Source organism: Gekko japonicus, unplaced genomic scaffold (genome assembly GCF_001447785.1).
Source record: "Gekko japonicus isolate JY-2015 unplaced genomic scaffold, Gekko_japonicus_V1.1 scaffold1185, whole genome shotgun sequence".
Lineage (NCBI taxonomy): Eukaryota > Metazoa > Chordata > Lepidosauria > Squamata > Gekkonidae > Gekko > Gekko japonicus.
Window position 1 is genome coordinate 4857 of NW_015166458.1, and position 21934 is coordinate 26790.

Genomic DNA, 21934 nt, shown 5'->3' on the forward strand with positions numbered 1-21934 from the left:
CCAATACGGTGGCATGAAGCCATTCTCTGTTGCTAATAATCCAATAGCTGTGGTCCATCCACAGGGATAACAGTGTCCAAAAGCATTCATGATAGGCTTTTCGCTGCCACCTAAAGGCCAAGAGAAAAGTGTATAACCAGCCATATCTCTTGAGGCAGGTAATTCTGTAAAGCACAAAATCGCCCTGCTCTTTGCTAGATATGTTTACTTCCTGTGTTAATAGGAAGATATATTCACTTTCTGTGGTGCATAGAAGAAGAGTAGGTTTTTATACCCTCTACCTTAAAGAGCCTCAAAGACTACAACAGGCACCTTGTGAGGTAGGTGGGGCTGAGAGAGTTCTTATCATTTGTTTCTAACAATAATTTATCAAAACCAGTTTGTTGTAGGTAGAAACCCTGGGGTTGGTCTTTTGACAACAGGCACCTTGTGAGGTAGGTGGGGGCAGCTGAGAGAGTTCTTATCATTTGTTTCTAACAATAATTTATCAAAACCAGTTTGTTGTAGGTAGAAACCCTGGGGTTGGTCTTTTGCGAATCTAGATTCTAACTGCATTCTCATCCACCAACTTGGGGTAAAGCCCTGAAGTTTCAATTCTTTATCTGATTTTAAAGTAGCATCTGGCCTCAAAGGATCTTCATATTTAGGCAAACTGGCACAAAGTGCAGGCAAGGGGTATGTAAAAGCTTCATTCGGGGAAAACCATCTTGGAATCTCCTCATAGATCTGCCATCGGATCTTTTCTCACACAGTCAACAAAGATTTTTGAATAAGATGGGTTGAAATATGCTCTTTTGCCTTTTGATACCACAAATATGCGTGCCAGCCAAGTTCAAGGTCATGGCCTTCTATTTTAAGCAATCTTTCATTGTTGAGCGCCATCCATTCCTTAATCCAAACGAAAATACATGCCTTATAATAGGACCCTCAATCAGGGAGCCCAAATCCTGCTTTATATTTAAAATCTTGCATCACTTTTAGACGAGGGCTGAGAGAGTTCTGAGAGAACTGTGACTGGCCCAAGGTCACCCAGCAGGCTTCATGCAGAGGAGTGAGGGATCAAACGCAGTTCTCCAGATGAGAGCCACTGCTCTTAACCACTACACCAAGCTGGCTCAAGGGAATATGATGCAGTGCCATATAAGAAGACCTCAACATATGGGCAGTTATATATATGTAAAGATAGTTTTTAGGATAAGTGGATCTGCCAGATAAAGAAGCATAATGGCCACATCTTAAGATTTATCTTAATTATGCCATATTAAAGGTTTTAATTGCAATTTTTACAGTGCAATCCTAAAGTTAGATTGGAGGGGTGTAACTCTGGTTTGGTTTGCATTGGAAATGATCGTTTGCACATATGAAACGGCTATCATTTCAGTGGCCAAATAAGAAACATGGTGTAGGACTCCTTCCCTTACATTCTAATTTTGAGTATAAAAATAACCAAGGGAGAAAAACAACAACAACAACTTCACTTTTGCAGCGCGTGGATGTCTAATGTTCTAAATGCTTTTGATGGCACAGCAGCAATTTGAATTAGTTTCTGTCTACAAGGGAAATCCCAGCTTACTTTGTGTTTACCAACAGCCAAAAAAGTACCATCTGAAACATTCCTCGGTGGAGAGCTTGATGGTTGAGACTGCGCTGGAAAGTTTTGATTTCCTCAATGCTGACTGCAGTGCAGATGAGCTGTCGTCCTTGGGGAGCGTAAGGACCCGCAGTGTCAGGTGGGTTCTTCCATGGAAGGGACTAAGTTGCTTTTCAACAGGAATGCTCAGGATGCAAGAGATGTGTGCTTTGTTTTGAAAAGAAGACTTCACGATGTATAAAAGTCGTGCTTTTGCTTGCTGGATCTGGTCTTTTTACCTTTCAGTCTATACTATGGTGTCAGTTGTTGCTACATTTATTTTAACAGTGTTAAACCTAGTTACTCAGCGCTAATGCAGTAACGACTAGTAGCATAATGCAGATAGACCAGGTCTAGCGAGCAAACACTTTTTGGGAAAAAAAGAAGAATTTGTAACTTGTTTTCAGAAGGACAGTTTAGAGGGGACCGTGTTTGCCTTTCATAGGAGGGTCCACCAACACACAGGGCTAGAACAGAAAAGGCCCTGTTTCTTATGGAATTCTGCAAGGATGATGTTTGCCGCCAGTATACTTTATTTGTAGACCCTAAATATTTGTTGATCTCATTTTGCAGAAAGGAAGTGCAATTTGTTGCCATGGCTGGACTCTTTAAGAAGTTTGTCATTTCTTCTTTTCCTGGACAGCAGGACTCTAAAGCAGGATTCAATTCCCCCTTAGAATCTCTTTAATTCTGAATTAGAATCTCTTGTCTGTAGAAAAGGAGAAAATTGCCGTTTGTTAGAGCACTACAATTTGGATGTCACAACAAATTAGATAGTAGAGTTGCTAAACTGGGAAACTATTAATTTTGGATCCATGTGTGAGAGCTTGGGGGAGTGAATATGGAGTCCCCAAATAAACCAGATTAGTTCTTATCACAAATAAATAGGAATTTGTGTGTGATATCTGAATGCAGTTACTGTCTGTTGCCTCTCCTGATGCAAAGAAAGTTATAACGTTGGCTTCTTTACTTATTTATAGGCTTGGATCCCATCAACAAGTTTGATTCGCGCCAGACAGCTTCTGTGGCAGAGCTCCCATCCTCTTCCACAAGTGCTTCTGTTGGTACAAGATCAAGCCCTTGCATAAACAGATGTGCTAGCAGAAGAAGAAGCAACCTCTGTGGCAGAGGCTGTCTGGCATGTGTGGAACTTGTTCATAGGAGCCAATCCTTTATTTTCTGTTGATCCTGCTCTGCTTGCTGTATGATTAACTAGGGGTATGCACTTGGTATAACCAGAGCCAAACGAATACCCCAAAAATACCTTATTGGTGGGTTTTTAGGTTTCCCCCCCAGCCAAATACAGAGATCTGTATTCGACTACCAAAATAACCGTGCCCAAATAAAAGCCAATACAATTCTGCTAGAAGGCATTTAAAGAGACTGTGGCCTCTTTAAATGGCTTCTGAATTCACTCACCAAGTGATGTGACTTGACAAGGGACCTCAGAAGGGATTTAAACTTTAAATCAGCGAGTGAACTCAGCAAGTTAAAGTTTACATCTCTTCTCCATTATACCCTATGGGGACCATCCCCATTGGGTATAATGGAGCCAAATAAATTCGGGTTTCCCAAATATTTACCTGAATCCCAATACAAAACCAATATTGGTATTTGGGAATATTTGGGAATACTGATATTTTCCAGGTCCAATAGACCCAAATTGGGGGAAAAAACTATTTTTTGCACACCCCTACTATTAACTATATATATTTTTTCTCTTAGCACCAGCACCTACAATGATGGCACATTTCATTCCCTGGGCTATGTTACTAAAGCAGAAAATGAAGAGTTAACCACAGGCAGCGATGACCTAGACACACTTCTACACGTTCACCTGCAGTTCTGTGAAGCTCTTCTACAGGTGGGTAAAACCACATTTCAATGAGCCTCTTTTGCACAGAGTGAGTCCTTGGAGCCATATTGGTACTAAATATACAGAGGAGCACCTTGCACTACTGTTTTAGTGCCCTGGAACAAATCTGTGCATATTCTGTACTTGGATTACTGGAAATAGTAAAACATCCTTAAGAAGCCCTTTAGTCCCATAGGAATCTTTGCCCACCTATCCTTTCACATACCAGTTATTCTATTATACTATATAATATATTACATTAAGGTAAGATTTGATTTTCTTTTTTAAAGAGCCATATGTTCTAGGCCCCTGATTTAGGGCCGTTGCCCATCCTTGCAAGATTCTTTGCCCCCCGAGCACTGCATTAACACATGCAACCTGGCCCAAAGAGCGGGGGCAGCCTAACACAATCAGTTCAAAAGATGCGCCTTTGCATCTGTGGATCATGGGATCCAAACTGTTAGCTTACCTGGGGAAACTAGCATTGGGCATAGAAGCGGAAGAGGAAGCATCCTACAGAAAAGGTACCTTTGAGTTAAAATTGTTGGTTTCAAGAAGGGGTTCTGTGCCAGGTAACTGAAATACAGGTTCGCTTTCAGCAAGGTTTATTGGCAAAATTAAGACTTCTACAGAAGCTGCTGCATGGCTCAGTGTCTCCGCTCAGCCTAGACAATTCTCCTTCCTTTTTTTTTTAGGTCAAAAGACTTTTTATTTTCCATTAATATCACATTTTGCATCTTTTTATCAGTTGGTTAAATATTCCCTTTTCCCTCCCTCCCCCGGAAGGCTTCCCGCAATCCACTTCCCTCATGTCCCACATAGATAAACTCAAGATAACATCAAGTACTTAATATTGTTCTAAACATAGTAAATTTTGTCTCACGTCCCAGTTCTTTTCTAAATATATCTTAAAGTCTTTCCATTCTTCGAAAAATTCTTGGTCTTCTTTGTTGTTCAATTTTTTAGTTATTTTATCCATCTCAGCCATGAACAGAACTTTTTGTATCCATTCTTCCAGGTCTGGTATTTTTTCTTGCTTCCAATATTGAGCATATATCATTCTTGCCGTTGTTATCAGATACCAGAACATTGTCTTTTTTGTTACATTCAGTTCTTCCATTTTTAAACCTAAGAGCAGAATTTCAGGCGTTTTCTTAAAAGAACATTTTAGAATCTTTTGCATTTCACTGTGGACCTTTGTCCAAAAGTCCTTAGCTTTGTCGCATGTCCACCACATGTGATAAAATGAGCCTTCATAAACTTCCGACATCTGTCTAGCCTGGGCTAGCCTGGACCATCCAGATCAGGGCTGCCTTTGTACTACTTTGTGTCCTAACTGATGTATCTCCCACCCCTAGCCCTGTGGATTACAAGCAGTATTACAGGCTGCTCCTTTCCCCCTCTGTGGTGATCCTGTAGCTGTGCTTGTCGCAGTGGCAATCAGCAGTGGCGTGAGCACAAGTGGTGTCTGGTTTGCAGCTGTCCTGAAAGCTGAGTCAGCATGCTGGTTATCCACAAGACCATCATGATCTCCATAGAGGGGCCAGTTTCCGGAAGTGTCCACGGATGCTTGAATTCGTCCTGAATGCTTACTTACGAGTAGCTCTGCCCTTCCAGGCAGAAGATTTGTTCATCGTATTGATACACCACAGGGATACGGTGTTCTTTGCCAAATCGCTTCCAGGATTGCATCTAAGTCAACAGGGACTCCACCCAGAATTTGGTGTGAGCCGTAACAGCTTTCCTGGAGTGGGAGGGATGGCATGAACGTGTCTTTAAGAACATTTACATGGGAATTCATTGCAACAGAGCCTGGGGTGAGGCTAGCGTGTTCCGTGTGGCTGGTGTATCTTGGAGGAAAGTATCAGCCTTTCCCTGTTAGGTTTCTGTGCAAGACAACACAAATCTAGAGGGAGGGAAAGTCGTGGCTTCAATCCATAATGCCTGCTTTTTGGCTGTGTGTGTAAAGTGCAATCAAGACTCACAGCTGACTATGGCAACCCCAGCAAGGGGCTCTGCCCCTGCAGTTTTCCTTGCCTTCCCCAGCAGTTTTCCTTGGAGGTCTCCCATCCAAGTACTAACCAGGGATGACGCTGCTTTGCTCCCGAGATCTGATGCCATCGGGCTATACCATGCCACCTTCCTTCCTCAAGGCATCCTTTTTACTAGTTCTTAACTCCCCAAGTCACTTTAGAACTGCTTCACGCATTATGGGGATATCCCATATGTTTATTATTTGTTGGGAACTCCAGATACTTGTGGTTCACTGGTAAGTGTATTTGTCTAGTATACCAGTTAGGATCAAGTTTGTTGTGTCCACACATATTGGTGTGGAGAGGAACCCCAACTGAATGGTGGGATATTTGCAGGTGTTACAGATTCCACATAGGTTGTTGCCACGTGTGAGCCCTTTTCCGATAAGGCCTGCACTGGGACCATAACATTTGAATTGGCCTCTAGCGTGTAATGCAAGAACAGCCGTATTATATTATCTGTATGCATTTTTCTGTGTCTGTAATTTTGGCAGCCAGTTATCAGCATGTAGAGATTTCAAAAGGAAGGAAGTAGTTTTATTCATAACCAGGGGTCACTAAATGCAATTAGCTCACAGCTGTTGGGTTGCAGTTGACAATATGTGTTCCATCAGAGAGACAGGAGGCAGGTGTTCTCCCTGCTGGCCCTGGGGAACCTTTGGATCGTGTCCAGCTGAACTTGGCAAGTTCTAAGATACTAAACAGAAGTATAATTTCTCCCCCCCCTGCCCTCCAGAAACTCGTTGCACCAAACTTAGCTCCGATTGTCCAGAAGAGCCTTTTGGAAGAGGTGTCACGACAGAAATGTGTGCTGGAAATCATCTCCGCTCTGGTTGCTCCTGTGCCACGAAATTTGACATCTGTTGAAGAGAGTAAGTCACGTGCTGAGTAAAATCAGAGATGTGGAAATAGGGTTGTCAACCTCTAGGAGGGGGCCTGGGGATCTCCCAGAATTACATCTCCAGTCTACAGAGATCAGTTCCCTTGGAGAAAATGACTCAATTGGAACATGGCGTGTATTGCATTATACCCAGCTGAGGTCCCCGTCCTCATTAAACTCCACCCTCCCAGGCTCCACCCCTGAATCTCCAGGTATTTCCCTGTGTGGAATTATCTCTGGCCATCCTCCTTTGGTTCTCACGTAACCCTTTACCCGTCAATCCATGTAGAAAATGGTCCATTTGTCCAAACCATGGAGTGGTCTGTTTATCTGCCCAGAGTCAGTGCACTTATCAACTAGGTCAGAGGCATCCTGGGGCTGGCTGTAGCAAGAAGAGGACTGTAGGGGCCCTGTACAGTTGAGAAGGCTGAAGCCTCCTGAGGGAGGGAAGCCACCCAAAGAGAGCAAGGACAGCTGGGCTTAGCTGGAAGCTGCCAAGCCAAGGGAGCAGCTCAACAATAAGCCAAGGCCTCAGCCAGGCTTGGAGGATCCCTGTGTGTGTGTGTGTGTGTGTGGTGATAGCGAAGGAGGCCAGGTGAGACCTGCCCTGTGTAGGGAGGGCCCAGACAGGGAGGCCAGATCTGGTGGAGAGTGCCTGGTGGGGTGGGGAAGGCCAGAGCAGGCTGGAAGCAAAGCTCCTTTAGAGGAGGCCAGGAGGGTGGGTGTATCCAAACCCAGGGGGAAGCCCCATTGGCCCTGGCTCCTGACAGTCTACAGGGCCTAGCCCCTGGATTGGAGAGAAAAGGAGAAGCCAGGGATATCCCTTTCACAGGTAATCCTTCAAAAGGAGAGTCTAGGGATGGCTTGACCGCTCCTGAGTCTGCAAAAGGGAGAGGATGCAAGAAGGCCTGAGAGAGAGGAAATTGGGTGGAAGGGAACCCTTTTCTTCTAGGCCTGTCTGAGGCCCTCCTAAGACCATGCCAGGGAAGAAGGGAGCCCTGGGGGGTACTACAGCTCCACACCTGTGCCAGAGGAATCAGACACTATCTAAACCAAGAGTGGTCCATTTATCCAGACTATACAGACATAAATGCCATCAACCAACTTATAGTAACCCCAGGAAGGGGCTTTCGAGGCCAGTGAGATGCAGGTGTGGTTGGCCACTGCCTTCCTCTGCAGAGTCTTCCTTGGTGGTCTCCCATCCAAGTACTGACCCTGCTTCCGAGATCTGTCAAGATCGGGCTAGACCATGCCACCTTCTGTTGCATCCAGACTATAGATTGGTCCATTTATTCAAGCTATAGAGTGCCTAGGAAAAAAAAGAGGGACAAAATGCACAATGAATGAAGTCCTTGATTAGTAAGCATCTAGTGAGACTGGTCAAAATGTTTTGGACATATGAGCCAAGCCACTTTCGTAAGAGGAAAATACCAGCTCCTGATACACAGAACTATGAAAGACTGAGTTGTCATTGTATAGTTACCTGATGCCAAACAATAGAAAAGTAATCTAAGCAGACAAAAACAAAGAAGCCTCCTCACTGGGCAAATGTCTGTACAGGAACATTGATCATTAGGATAATATCAGGTTTGCAGAATAAATAACTTTTTGGGGGCATGTTATAGCACAGAGTGTGCGAAGGCCATGGTAATGCATCTAACTGGTGAGGAAATCCTCTGTAGCCTTTGACTAAGACTGCCTCCCACAAATGGATCTACCACTTCGGATAGCCTCCCACCTCTCCCTTGGGTGCAAAATGGAGAGGAAACAGTGGACAATCTGCGCATTGATTTCCCATATAAACATTTGTTTCATGAAGATATTTGAGACTCTTGACTTGCAAGAAGGCAGGAGCCAATCCTGGATGCAAAGGGTGTTGTATCGGGCTATTTCCAAATTTAGGAACATGCAAATGGCATAGTTGGGCAGCCACCGATACATTCCCCTATGTGTTATGTGTGTTTGCATGTATACCAATTTGCATTGGCTCCATCTCAGCCATGCCATCTGGTATTTCACTTTCCACTGAAAGGAAGTTCCTGCACCTTTGCTGACTTTCCAAAAAAATCTACCTTCCGCAGTTATCCAGAAAGCTAAAAAGCAGAAGCATTGCCTGAAGATTTGGAGTGAGTGTACTGACCGGGGAAGCATCTTGCTCTGCCCAGTGGAGAGATTTTGGAACCCACTAAAATACATATTGATGTTTAGAACAAAGGAGAAGTATCCGGGACACCTAGATAAAGGTACGTGTCTGCCCCTGGTACAAAAGACCCTTGATGGTATTATTAAACTGGACTGAGATTATCCCCTGTTTATTTTTAAAACAAATGTGGGACTTGCTGTAGACATAACAGAGGCGTTCAGAAAACAGAAGTTCAGACCCGCAGGAATTTCCTGTATTTTGGTAGCAGCTTTGGACCTGGATAGATCCAAAGGTGTGAAATGCTTAAACTATCCACTGGCAAAGGACTGGTTGATGCTTCTTTTCTTTATCAGATGTTACAATCACAGGTGCCTGAAGCCTTCCAGCTGTGCATATTGGGAGCGCATGCAACCCATGAAACTCCTGGAAAGTGCAGTCTCCATGTTGCTCAAATTGGGAAACACACCTATTTGCCATTAGGACATGTGAAGTGTCCACTGAGGCCCTCCTAAGACCATGCCAGGGAAGAAGGGAGCCCCAGAGGGTACTACAGCTCCACACCTGTGCCAGAGGAATCAGACATTATCTAAACCAAGAGTGTTGTTGACATGTGCCAAGTATATACACACATACATAGTAAGTACAGACATTGTCCCTGCTTGCCAGTGGGGTGACTGTGCCAGTCAGGAGGGCAGCAAACAGTTGCACACACACATGAAGCTACCTTTATACTGAGTCAGACCTTCAACCATTAAGGTCAGTGTTCTCCACTCAGACTGGCAGCAGCCCTCCAGGGTCTCAGATGGAGGTCTTGTCACTTCCTGTCCTGCTTGATCCCTTTAAATGGAGATGCCGGGGATAAGTGCATGGACTCTAATCTGGGAGAACTGGGTTTGATTCCCTACTCCTCCACTTGCAGCTGCTGGATGACCTTGGGCAAGCCATAGTTCTGTCAGAGGTGTTCTTGAAAAGAGCAGTTTCTGTCAGAGCTCTCTCAGCCCCACCTACCTCACAGGGTGTCTGTTGTGGGGAGGGGAAGGGAAAGGATTTTGTAAGCCGCTCTGAGACTCCGATCTCAGATACAATCTCCTCCCCCTCCCCCTCCTCCTCCTCCTCCTCTTCTTCTTCTCCTCCCACAAAGTTCAGTGGCTCCCATTGACATAAACAGAATACATGAATTACAGCCCGTCTGAAGAGAATTCTTCTCATATAAGCAAGGGTGTACTCTGCTGCCTCATCTATGCTTCCGAATTTTTTCAGCAACACAGAATACAATGCCAGCATCTGTTGTATTTGACAAAAAATAAGACAATGCCTGTTTCCTCGACAGCTCTCAAATCATTACATTTCTTGTATAATCGAGAACAGAGGCTAGAAAACCAAGAATTAGGAGTTGTTTATTCAATGCCACAAAGCAAATCTTCTAAATTTTTCAGAGATCAAATACTTTGTTCAAAATGGACTTTGGGGAGGACAATTTCCCCCCACACCCTGAATACCAGTTTAGAGGATGGAGATGCCTGTCCAGGTCAGGGCCAGTTTAGAGTTTAAGTTGTGCTGCTTTTTGCATAGTATAAAAAGGCTTGCATGCATGATAGAATCATAGAATCCCAGAGCTGGGCCATCCAGACCATCTCGTCCAACCCCCTGCTCAATGCAGGATCAGCCCAGAGTCTCCCTGACAAGTGTTTGTCCAACTGCTGTTTAAAGACTGCCAGTCAGTTTAAAGACTGCTCACTACCTCCCTAGGCAGCTGATTGAACAACTCTTACTGTAAAAAAGTTTTTCCTAATATCCAGCCGGTACCTTCCTCCCCTTAATTTAAACCCATGATTGTGAGTCCTCTCCTCTGCTGCCAACAGGAACAGCTCCCTGCCCTCCTCTAAGGGACAGCCTTTCGAATACTTCCAGAGAGCAATCATGTCCCCCCTCAGCCTCCTCTTCTCCAGACTAAACATTCACAAACAATCCTTAGTTAGAACAATCCTGCTAGGGAGGTCAGAATTTTTATTTCTGTTTTGCAGCTCAGGTGCTGAAGGACACAGAGTGAAGTGCTTGTCCGAATTCATGGCAGAGGCAAGATCTGAGCCGGAAATGTCAGTCTTTTGCATCTGTGCCACATTAGCTCTCTGGTGCTCTCAAAACACACATTGAGTGTTTTCAACATGCAAATACCCAACAAAAATCCCCATTTTTTAAAAAAGTTTCCGTTAGATTTAGGTTTCTCTGCATTCTCCTTCAGTGTTGCAGACATTCCTGGAGCAGATAGTCGGTGGTAGCCTGTTATTTCCTCCAGAAAATCTCCCACCTGAATCTGTGACGTTATTCCAGTTTTACAGCTACCTGGAGAAACACCGGGTGAGGGATTTGGAGAAATATTTGGCCAGATTCGCTAAAGAAGGTAAGTGGGTGGGGCCAAATTTATGATTTGGTTGGAGATACTGGGACAATTAGAGGCTGGGTTGCCTCCCAGACACTCTCCTCTTTGTGATGAAATGATGGATGGATGGATAACATTCTCACTGCATGGCAGAACAATATGGGTGACCACCGGTACCAAGTGACTACATGCACACTGTACTAACTAGAACAAACTGAGAGTCCAATGGCACCTTTAAGCCCAACAAAGGTTTATTCATGGTATGAGCTTTTGTATGCACGCACACTTTATCAAATACATTAGAATGTACTAATTACTATTTCATAAACTGTATTCACTCTCTTGCTCTGAAAACTAGACAGGATAGGATGTGATAGTACCTTGAGGGGTCATGCTTTGTGTGCAAATCCAGTCTCAGGTAAGAAGGCTGGGAAAATAACCTGTCTCTTTCTGTGACCTTGGAGAGCTGCTCCTGGTTAGAGTGGACAATACTGGACCTGGTGGACTAATGGGTTCAGTTCAGACATTGCACAAAACCATTAAACTAATGGACCCAATGATCAGCAAATACAAGAGTCACAGCTCTTTCTTGCAGTCCCCTACTCTAGCAGCCATTTCCAGTCTTAGGAAAGTTTAATCTTGTGGTCATAGGACCTGTGTGGAGTAAAGCCAGATGGGTCAGGATGCTGCAGTGGGGACCAAGGGCAGGTCGGAAAGGACTGATGGAGAGAGGAGAATTCAAGCCGTAACCTTCTGCACCTTCTGCTGATGGATCACTGAATTCAACCTGATGTTTAAGGTGACTGTCTGGATGCGGGCCAGGCTGCTGACTACTGTACTATGGTTTTATGTGATGTCTGAATATATGCATTCTGGCTTAAATCCTGGCTTTTTCTCCAGCGATGTTCTTGTCAGAGTGTTCACAAAATAGCCATGGTTAAAATAAGTCATTATTTTGCGTTATGTCATGTGACTCCATCCAAGGTAGCTTCAAAAGTTCATATGTACCTTCAGGTTTAACTACTTAAATGGCACTGCTCAGTGATGTGTCTCAGTGGCTAGTTGCCCCCCTGCTAACTGGCAACGGATGGGGGAAGGACTTACCAGGAGAAGGAGGAAGGCCCAGGCCACATTGGTGGGGTCACACTGGAAGTGACATCATCACACTGCGATGTCTAGGCAACACTTTGGTATTTGGGCAAAAACTCTATGGTGAAAACGGTTTCTACCATAGAGTTTTTGCCCAAATACTAGAGCATCACCCAGACGTCACTGGTATGATGACATCACTTCCTGTGCAATGTAAGTGACATGGCCTAAGCCTTCCTCTTTCTACTGGTAAGTCCCCCTGCTGGCCAGCTGATTGGCAGCTGGGGGGGCAGGGCCTGGTGGTGGGGGACCCCCACCTCCACCGGGGGGTCTGACAATCCTATGCCCAGCTGAGGAAAGACATGAACGAAATTCACTTTTCAAACATTTGTGGCTCTTCCGCTTCCAGTGCTGTTAATTGAGGACTTGAAGCATCCTGGGAGGATGAAGAAAATAAAGAAACTGAAAGGGAAGCGACTGAGGCAGCTGGTGCCCCTGCCAGAGACCTTGCGGCTACTAGCTCTTCTGCAGCTGGATGAAAACCATCGCGTTGGCAAAGCAGCTGTATCCTGCCTCTTGCGTGCAGCAGCCAATAGGAGTTTCAGGGAAAAGGTACGAATTGCCCCCTTCTGCTGGCAACGTCTTTATAGGCAACCCCCAAATACTGTATGGGACACTAAGGCATTTTAACACCTGCAAGAGCCAGTGTGGTGTAGTGGTTAGAGTGCCAGACTTGGATGTAGGAAACCCAGGTTCAAAGCCCCACTCTGCCACGGAAGCTCGCTGGGTGACCTGGGGCAAGTCACTCTTACTTAGTCTCACCTACCTCACAGGGTTGTTTTGAGGATAAAACTGAAGGAAGAGGAAACAATGTGTGCTGCCCTTGGCAGAAGGGTGGGATAAAAACATGAAGACAGTATTTAACTTGCAAGTCAATACTTAGTGCAGCGGTGTGCTGTTCAGCAAACCGGGTGTTCCAAACCAGAGATGAGTGTCTTGCAGTGACTGATGGAGTTAATGTAATTTAATCATTTTAAGCCCTTGGGACACTTAACAGTGTAATCCTGCCTTCCTGGGAGTAAGTTCTGCTGAATATACCCGAGTAGGATTCTGAGTAGACCCGCTTTGGCTTGTATGGGGGGGGGGGGGGACTCGGAACTTGAGTTTGGGGTTTTTTTTGTGAGTTCTCTGTGTGTGTGTGCCTGGAAGTCATGGTTTGAATGTTTCAGAGAGGTGGCCTGCGACTGCCTGCCTCTGCGTCCCAGCCCTGGTATTCTTTGGAGGTCTCCCATCCAAGTTCTTGCCAGGGTCGGCCCTGCTTAGCTTCCAAGATCTGATGAGACTGGGCTTGCCTGGGCCGTATGGGACACTAAGGCCTAGAACTAGAGTTGATTGCAAAAATTGCAAAAAACTGCAGCTTCTTCAGCAGGGTAGAGAGTGTAGAAGGAGAGAATTTTTTCTCCCTCTCTCAAAATACTAGAACTCGAAGTCATCCAGTGGAAGCTGATGGACAGCAGATGCAGGATGGCCAAAAGGAAATACTTTATCATACAACAGGTGATTAAAATGCAGAATTCATGGAGGATAGCTCTATCAGCAGCTGCAAGCCATGGTGACTAAAGGGAACCTCCACATTCAGAGGCAATAAACCTCTGAATATCAGTGCAAGGAGGCAACATCAGGGGAAGGTCTCAACCTCTTTGCTCTGTTGCTGGCCCTCCAGTTGGTTGGCCACTGTGTGAGAGACACGATGTTGGACTAGATGGACCACTGGCCTCATTTGGCAGGGCTCTTATGTTCTTATGGGGCTCGTGCAGTGAAGGCAAGAGCAGACAGATTCAAAGGAGAGACTGGGAAGCAGGGAATTACGTCTGGGTAGAAACTGACAGGTCCAGAATGGAGCCTGGCAGGATTTTTTCCTGGCATTTTGGTCATCAGCATGACATCCCGAGCTTCTTAGAGAAAAGGCAGGATAAAAATTTATAGATAGATGCTGGTTGCTGAACAGAATCTTAAACAGTAGATCACCCAAGAAACAGCAGCTGGTTTGCTATGGGGGATATATTGGGGTGGGGGAGCATTTTGATCTGGAGTGATGGTAACGTGCTAAATGGCTGCTTCTTTTCAGCCAGATGATTTCAGAGTGTTGGTCTGCAGTAGAGCTTTGACACTTGAAAGCTTAAACCCTGAATCTCGAATCTATTGTTCTTTTCAACATGGTCAGCTGGAAATGTATTAATTTAGATACATAGAATCATAGAGCTGGAAGGAACCTTCAGGGTCATCTAGCCCAACCCCCTGCACAAAGCAGGAAATTCACAACTACCTCCCCCCCCCACACACCCCAGTGACCCCTGCTCCATGCCCAGAAGATGGCCAACCCCCCCCTCCAGGATCCCTGGCCAAACTGGCCTTGAGAAAAATTGCTGTCTGACCCCAAAGTGGCGATTGGCATTTCCAGTGTCCACGAGAACTGTAATGTATCCAGTCCAGACCGCGTGGCCTCACAACCACCCCCCTTTGAGGTAGGTTAGACTGGGCATGTGTGACTGGCCACAGGTCACCCAGCAAGCTTCCATGCCACGAGTGGTGATTCAGAGGTGGGTGTCCCAGATCCTACCCTGACAATCCAACCATCCAGCCCTTGTGCTCGTCACCACCCCTTCCCATATTTCCCATTCTGTCTTGCTTTGGTGATAGAAAGCTAATGGCGGGGGCGGGGGGGGGGCCGGATCTGGTTGTGGCCTTTGGGACAGCAAGTTCTGGCCTTGACATTGAGGCTGTTTAGAGCAACGGTTAACAGTGAACTGGATGTCTCGTTGTGTTTTCCAGGCACTTCTTTTTTACACGGATGTCTTAAATAACGATGACACAAAACTACAGCAAGCTGCATGCCTGGCCCTCAAAAACCTCAGAGTAAGTTTTTGCAAGTTCTTCGGGGAAGTGATGCTCTGAGTTCAGTTGTGTTTCATGCGTGGCCAGCAGAGGGGGCAATAGTCACTAAAATGGGATCTTCGAAACATACCGAGGATATAAAAATAAATAAATAAGTAAAACCCCATAAGGCAAAATGCAACATCCCTGTTTTTGCTTTCATAGAATCACAGAATCACAGAGTTGGAAGGGGCCATACAGGCCATCTGGTCCAACCCCCTGCTCAATGCAGGATCATTCTTTTTTTCCTTTTTTAAAAAAAAATATTAGTTTATATACAGAAAGGGGGGAAGGGGGAAAGGAAGGAAGAGAAGAGAAATACAGAAAATATTTTAAAATTCCAATTTAGCATTCTGCATGCATATCTTCTCATTACAGTTTCTCAACTACTTCATCTATCATTCTTACTATTTTTCACTTAATCCTATTTTCTTAATATTTAAGTTTTAACCAGTCATAAAATGCCCTCCAGGGTCCCATAAATTCTTCTTCCATTTTCTCTTTTAATATATTTGTCAGCTTGTTCATTTCAGCACAGTCCATAATCTTCAATATCAACTCATGTAGTGTTGGAATCTTCAACGTCCTCCATGCCATTGCAAATAAAATTCTGGCAGCCGTTATAACATATAAAATAAAATATCTATGATTCTTATCTAATTCATCTGGTAAACAGTTTAACAAAAAATATCTCTGGCTTAAAAGGTGTTGTGATATTCAAGATCGACTGTAAGAAAGTATGCACTTCAGAACTTATGAACCTTTTTACATGTCCATCACATATGGTAGTACGGGCTCTTTTTGTAGCAGGAACTCCTTTGCATATTAGGCCACACACCCCTAATGTAGCCAATCCTCCAAGAGCTTACAGAGTTCTTCTTACATCCTATCACATATGGTAGTACAACCCAATATGGTTGTTACATTTCCAAATGCAGGATCATTCCTAGGGGGTCAGCTGAGGGGAACAGAAAGTTCCTGGCTGCTGATGGGAAGGTGGTGGGATCAGGGTTGGTATCAGCATACCCTGAAGTGGAGAAGCTGCCCAGGCCCAGGGCTCCTGGAGTGGCCCACTGGTGTTGACCGGCTCTACCCCTCTGCTACCATTGCTCCCCAGCTGCACATGCTGCCATTGCTGCTGGGGAAAGGGGTGTGGGTGGTCAGACAGCTGTGAGCATGGCTAGTGGGAGGACTTGCAAGCAGGCAGGAGAAGGGCATATTGGGAGGTGGGTGGGTGGGTGGGAGGGAAGGAGGGCACGAGCAAGAGGCCTGGTGGTGGCCCTGGGAACTCTCTGCCCGGAGCCCACCAGAACCTGGAACTGGCCCTGGGCAGGATGGCATTTGAATACCAGCAAACTAGCTAACAGGTCTTTCCAGTATTACTTCTTGTTGCTTGAAGAGATCTTTGGCAGCTGTCCCAGCAAGTTGCAGATGCTGGCGGCATAGCTATGCCTGTCAGTCAGGACCCCCCTCCCCTCTAGGGTTGCCAGCCTCCAGGTGGGGCCTGGGGATCTCCCGCTTTTACAACTGATCTCCAGCTGACAGAGATCAGCTCCCCTGGAGAAAATGGCTGCTTTGAAAGATGGACTCTATGGCATTGTACCATGCTGAGGTCTCTCCCCTCCCCAAACCCCGCCCTCTCCTGGATCCACCCCCAAAGTCTCCAGGTATTTCCCAACCCAGACCTGGCAACCCTACTCCCCCGCCATGCACTGCAGCATGTTCTACCAGCGTGTTCTGCCCCTTTCATGGCCCCACTGGGGCTCTGTTGTAGTCCACGAGGCAAGGTCAGACAGCTCATCTGCTGGCAAGAGCCAGCATGGTGTAAGTAATTAGAATATCAGGCCGGGATGAGGGAGACCCAGGCTCGAAAGCTCACTCTGTCATCAGCCTACCCTGCCTCACATGCTCTCAGCCTACCCTGCCTCACAGGGGGGTTGTTGTGAAGATAAAATGGAGATGCAGAGAATGATGTTGTGAGCTACATGTGGTCTCCATTTGGGAGAAAAGTGGTCTGTAAATGAAGTACCTAAGTAAGTCGCCTGGGACTAGGGGCACCACGCCAGGCATGGATGGAAACGGCCACCCTCTGAGCCACGTGGGAGCCTCCGTGTCAGCTGCCACACCCTGCTGTGCTCGCGCAGGGGTCTGCTGGGGTGGACCGTTAACGACCAATCCGCTCTAATGCCCTCTGGCTAATCCATTCATGTGTACAGGTGTGATTTTGTGACTGTTGTTGCAAAGTGTTTAATTCCTCTTTGGGAACTTGTCTCCCCCGCCAAGCAGAGAGCATTACACAATATGCAGGAACGTTTCTAGTCTCTCGCACGTGCCCACAGAGCTTTGTGTGCTTAAGAGTCGTGAATGCTCAAGCAGAAGCCTCACTGAAAGAAAGAGCAGCATCGCTGGGACGGTGCACGCTGCAACGCAGGCAGGCTTGTTAGAGGGGGCTTACGTGGATGATCCTAGCGGATTATGCCTCCGCAATCTCCTGTAACCCTCTTTAATCCTCTGTAAAATTCTCTGTCCAGCTGGGAATCGAGCTTTAGTTTGTGTTGATTGATTTAATAATATATTGCAGTTGCAGACAATCTGGGCACATAGCAGGGGGTCACTGGGGGAGTGGGGTTCAGGTAGCTGTGAATTTCCTCCACTGAGCAGGAGATGGACTAGATGGCCCTTGGGGGTCCCTTCCAGCTCTACTGGTGGCCAGTCTCTTTGGCGAGCGTGTGCCACTCCAGTAGGCATTTCAGTACATACATTGTACCTTGGTCTCTTGGGATATCAGTCCGGTTTTGCTTCTGGGCAGCAAGCAGAAATCCGGTATTGTTTACACAAACTGGAACACGGGCAGAGCTTGATGCCTTAGCTGGGCCTGCAGGCTCTGTGTCGTCTCTCCATGAGTATCAGGAATCTCCACTGCTAGTGGCACCCATGACCCTGGTTGGTCATCCGCTATAATTCCAGAGGGATGCCTGTGTTAGCTGTTGTTCAGTTGCACAGTCGAGTCCGACTCTTTGCGACTCCATGGACTACATCACGCCAGGCCCTCCTATCTTCCGCCGTCCTCTGGAGTTTGTTTAATTTCATGTTCGTTGCATTTGATAACACTGTCTATCTGTGTTAGTTGTTGTTGTTGTTCAGTCGCACAGTCGAGTCCGACTCTTCGCAACCCCATGGACCAGATCTTGCCAGGCCTTCCGGTCTTCCGCCGTCCTCTGAAGTTTGCTCAATTTCATGTTCGTTGCATCGATGACACTGTCTAACCATCTCATCCTTTGCCGTCCCCGTCTTCTTTGACCTTCAATCTTTCCCAGCATCAGGGTCTTCTCCAGTGAGTGCTCCCTTCTCATTTGGTGGCCAAAGTATTTGAGCTTCAGTTTCATTATCTGGCCTTCCAGGGAACAGTCAGGGTTGATTTCTTTGAGGATTGACTGATTTGTTCTTCTTGCAGTCCAAGGGACTCTCAAGAGTCTCGCAGCACCCTGAAGACTAGCACCATTTATTCCAGCATGAGCTTCCGTGAGTCAGAGCTCACATCTTCACAGGCACCTGAGGAAGTGAGCTCTGACTCGCAAAACCTTGCGCCAGAGTAAATGTTGTTTGTCTTCAAGGCGCAGCTAGACTTCTGCTTTATTTTGGCTGCCTGAGGACATTACATGGTGATGTTGTGGTGATGAGATACTTTGTAGTGATTAAACGGTGGTTTCTGTTCTGCTTCTCTGCTCCCCCCCCCCTTTTCTCTTCTGTAAAACAGGGCATTGAAAGTATAGAACAAATCGCCAGCCTGTGTCTTTCCGAGACGGAGGAAGTACGGAACACTGCCAGAGAAACGACTCTCTCGTTTGGTGAGTGTTTTAGCAATTCTCTGCTTATTCTGGTTCTAGTAGAAGAATATGTACTTCAGATTCTCTTTTTGTTGTTTGTCCTATCTGAGAACGTCAGAGATCCAAACTATTCTGCCCAGAAGGTGCGCCGTTTCTTCCTCTGGATCTCACACCGCAAGCAGGGGATTGGTACTGTAACATCCATGTAACATCCAAAGATCTGCTGAGAGTTAATTCCCACATTGCTCAGAATGAGGATGTAGATTTTCGAACACTGTCATTTTGGACTGTAGCCCAAGATAAAGGTGGCAGTTGTAGCTTTGAGCTCTCTGGCTGTAGTCTGCCAGCACACCACAGGTGATGAGTGCTTAACGTGGTGGCAAATTCAAAATTATGGCTTTGCCGCTGCAGTTTTTCCTCAGTTGGAAGGATTTCCACCTACGTGGAGCTCATTTCTTGACCCCCTTGCTATGGCAACCTAAAATGCCTCTCCAAGTCCTCCGGGAACAGAATTCCAGAGGGCATTTTGGGCTGCTGTGAGAAGTGGGAAAGGTGCACTCTGTGGGTGGAAGTCATCTCACCTGAGGAAAAAGTCTGGCAGATCCAAGCTTACGAGCCTCGTGCACAAGCCTGCAGTGTAAAGTTTATATTACCTCAGAATTCTGTCATCAATCTAATGCACAAATTAACTCTATGGGTTGGATGCAGACTAAACCATCAATTTCCACTGATTTCCCCCTTCCTCCTGCAACCCCCCCCCACATAATTCTTCAGCATCCTCTGCTCCCCCCCAGGGGCAGCATTTCATGGAGATCAGTGGGCTGAAGTGGGAGGGGAAAGCATGGAAGTTCCCTTCCCCTGATGAAAAATTTGGTCCTGAACCAACTGTACCCAGTCTACGTCACACCGTGCAAATAACTGGAGGCAAGATAGAACAAAGATGTCTAAATGGCAAACAAGGTTTACGTTCCTTGGATGCATTTTATCAGCTGTATCCCTTAGAATTCTAGAGTTCGAAGGGGCCTAATATAATAGGCAATCCTGCCCCCCCCCCGGCACATAATGAATTAGAGCATTCCTGACAGATGGCTGCCAGCCTTTGCTTGGAGGTAACTGATCCTATTGTTGAACTGCTCTCACCCCTTAGGAAGTTTCTCCTAATGTCCATCTGAAAATCACCAGCCTGTTACTTAAGCCTATTAGATCTACTGCTTCTGCCTTCTGGAGCAGTAGAGAACAAATACATAAAAATGCAGGAAGAGTACTGATTAGGGATGGGCACGAACCCATAAACAAACTGTGATTCGAGCACGGATCAGGTTGGTTTGTGGTTTATGAACCAGGGGTTTGGGAGAGCTACCTCCCACAATCCACCTACAAACCTCCATAGAGGTTCGTGCGGTTCGTAGGAGGGTTCAGACGCCATTTAAAATACCCTCAGAGCTTACCTTACCATATAAGGGCATATAAGGCCTATAAAAGCCTTCAGCGCTCACTCTGGGAGCTCAGTTGAGTTGGGCAGCCCTTTGGAGCTTTGAGTTGGGCAGCCCTTTGGAGCCTTTGGAGCTCACTCTTGGACTGGCCGGACCCAGAGGTGAGATCTGAAGGTATTTAAATGCCTTTGGAGCTCCAGGCAGCTCAACTCGTACGTAAGCTCCAAAGGCATTTAAATGCCTTTGGAGCTCACTTCCAGGTGAGACTGCAGCCCCACGAACTTCCCAGATCTCGAACCGGTTCATGGAATGGAGAAGTTTGTGAAGTTTCGTGGTTCGTGAAAACGCTGAACCATGAACGTCCACAAGCCTCCATTTTCCCTGGTTCGTGCCCATCCTTAGCTGTGATGGATCAGACCAGTGGTCCATCTTGTTCAGCATCCTGTTTCACACAGTGGCCAGCCAGTTCCCCTGGAGGGCCTCACGAACAGGACACAGAGGCTGAGCCCCCCACTGCTGCTTCCCAGCGCTGGTATTCAGAGGTTTGCTGCCTTTGGAGGCTCCCTTCAGTCACCATCGCTAGTAGCCAGATGGGCCTCTCCTCCATGAATCAACCCTCCCTTTAAAAGCTGTCTATGAGTACAGATGTATGTCCTGTCCTGAACCTATTTCCCAACAACTTCATTGGGTGCCCAATTATGGGATGGGGAGAAAAAGCTCCCTCTAGACCACTTATGACACCCCGAATGCCTGAAACAGAGAGGCAACCAGAGCAGAGCTTCCAGTACAGGGGTGATATGATTCCTGTATCCAGCTCCCAATAGCATCCTGGTCCCCACATTTTGTACCAACTGGAGTTTCCTTTCCTTTTTCTGAACGTTTTCTTCATAGTGAATCCTTCTCATATGGCTCTGTGAACTGGCCAGTGTACTTACAGAAGCAACAGGCTGCTGAGGAAAGAGTTTCTGTGGAAGGGAGGTTTTTTTTTTGCAAACAGTCATACACTACCCACCCTTTTCCCTCTGTGTCTTTCCACGCAGGTGAAAAAGGACGGCTGGCTTTTGAGAAAATGGACAAAATCTGTTGTGAGCTGAGGGATACTATGTACCAAGAAGCTGAAATTGAAATCACAGTATTTTAAACAGTAACTTCCTTACCATTAAGGCAAATGGCACTTGCTTTTATGTGAAACTGCTCCAGCATACGGAAGAGACTGTATCAGCTGTTAAACTGTCTCAGCTCAGCGTTTACTACCAGAAACAGAACGGAGTTTCAGGATTTTACCACTGCTGGCAAGTGTCAAGAAGAAAAAAAAATATTGATCACATAAACATAGACAATTAAATAGCCACATGATCCCCTTCTTCAGCTTAACCACAGATGTTAAGTCTGCAGTATGTCTGGCTTAATAATATAAGCTGCCGTGTGCCCAGTTGGAGAAAAGTGGGATAAGAGTAATTTAAACAATCTGCGAACAATACACCGAAGTTCCGTATGAGTTTCCCCCCCCCCCAGTGATGAAAAGGATATTCAAGCAGCTTCTGTCGAGGCTGTGAGGTGTTTTCTTGCAAATTCTCTCAGCAGTATCTGGTGCTCTAGCAGGAAAATGTGTGCAGGGAAAACAAACTGGAGATCCATGTGAGTGAACGGAGTGAGTGAGCCCGCGTGCGGGGAGGGCGGGGTATAAATGAAAATAAATAAACAAATAAATAAACTTTTCTTAACTGGCA

General features: G+C 46.2%; 1 protein-coding gene across 1 annotated transcript in view; it reads left to right on the forward strand.

The window, feature by feature from the left end:
• LOC107111127 (protein FAM65C-like) overlaps window positions 1-21845 on the forward strand; it is a gene marked incomplete at its 5' end in the record, with an annotated part of 25715 nt that extends 3870 nt beyond the window's left edge. Inside the window, 9 exons of the mRNA XM_015412048.1 lie at window positions 1531-1730; window positions 3362-3494; window positions 6255-6390; window positions 8480-8641; window positions 10784-10942; window positions 12420-12622; window positions 14843-14926; window positions 18702-18792; window positions 21245-21845. Of these exons, the coding sequence (XP_015267534.1) occupies window positions 1531-1730; window positions 3362-3494; window positions 6255-6390; window positions 8480-8641; window positions 10784-10942; window positions 12420-12622; window positions 14843-14926; window positions 18702-18792; window positions 21245-21345 (1269 nt within the window). The remainder of the gene's footprint in view (window positions 1-1530; window positions 1731-3361; window positions 3495-6254; window positions 6391-8479; window positions 8642-10783; window positions 10943-12419; window positions 12623-14842; window positions 14927-18701; window positions 18793-21244) is intronic.
• Window positions 21846-21934: the final 89 nt, after the last annotated feature.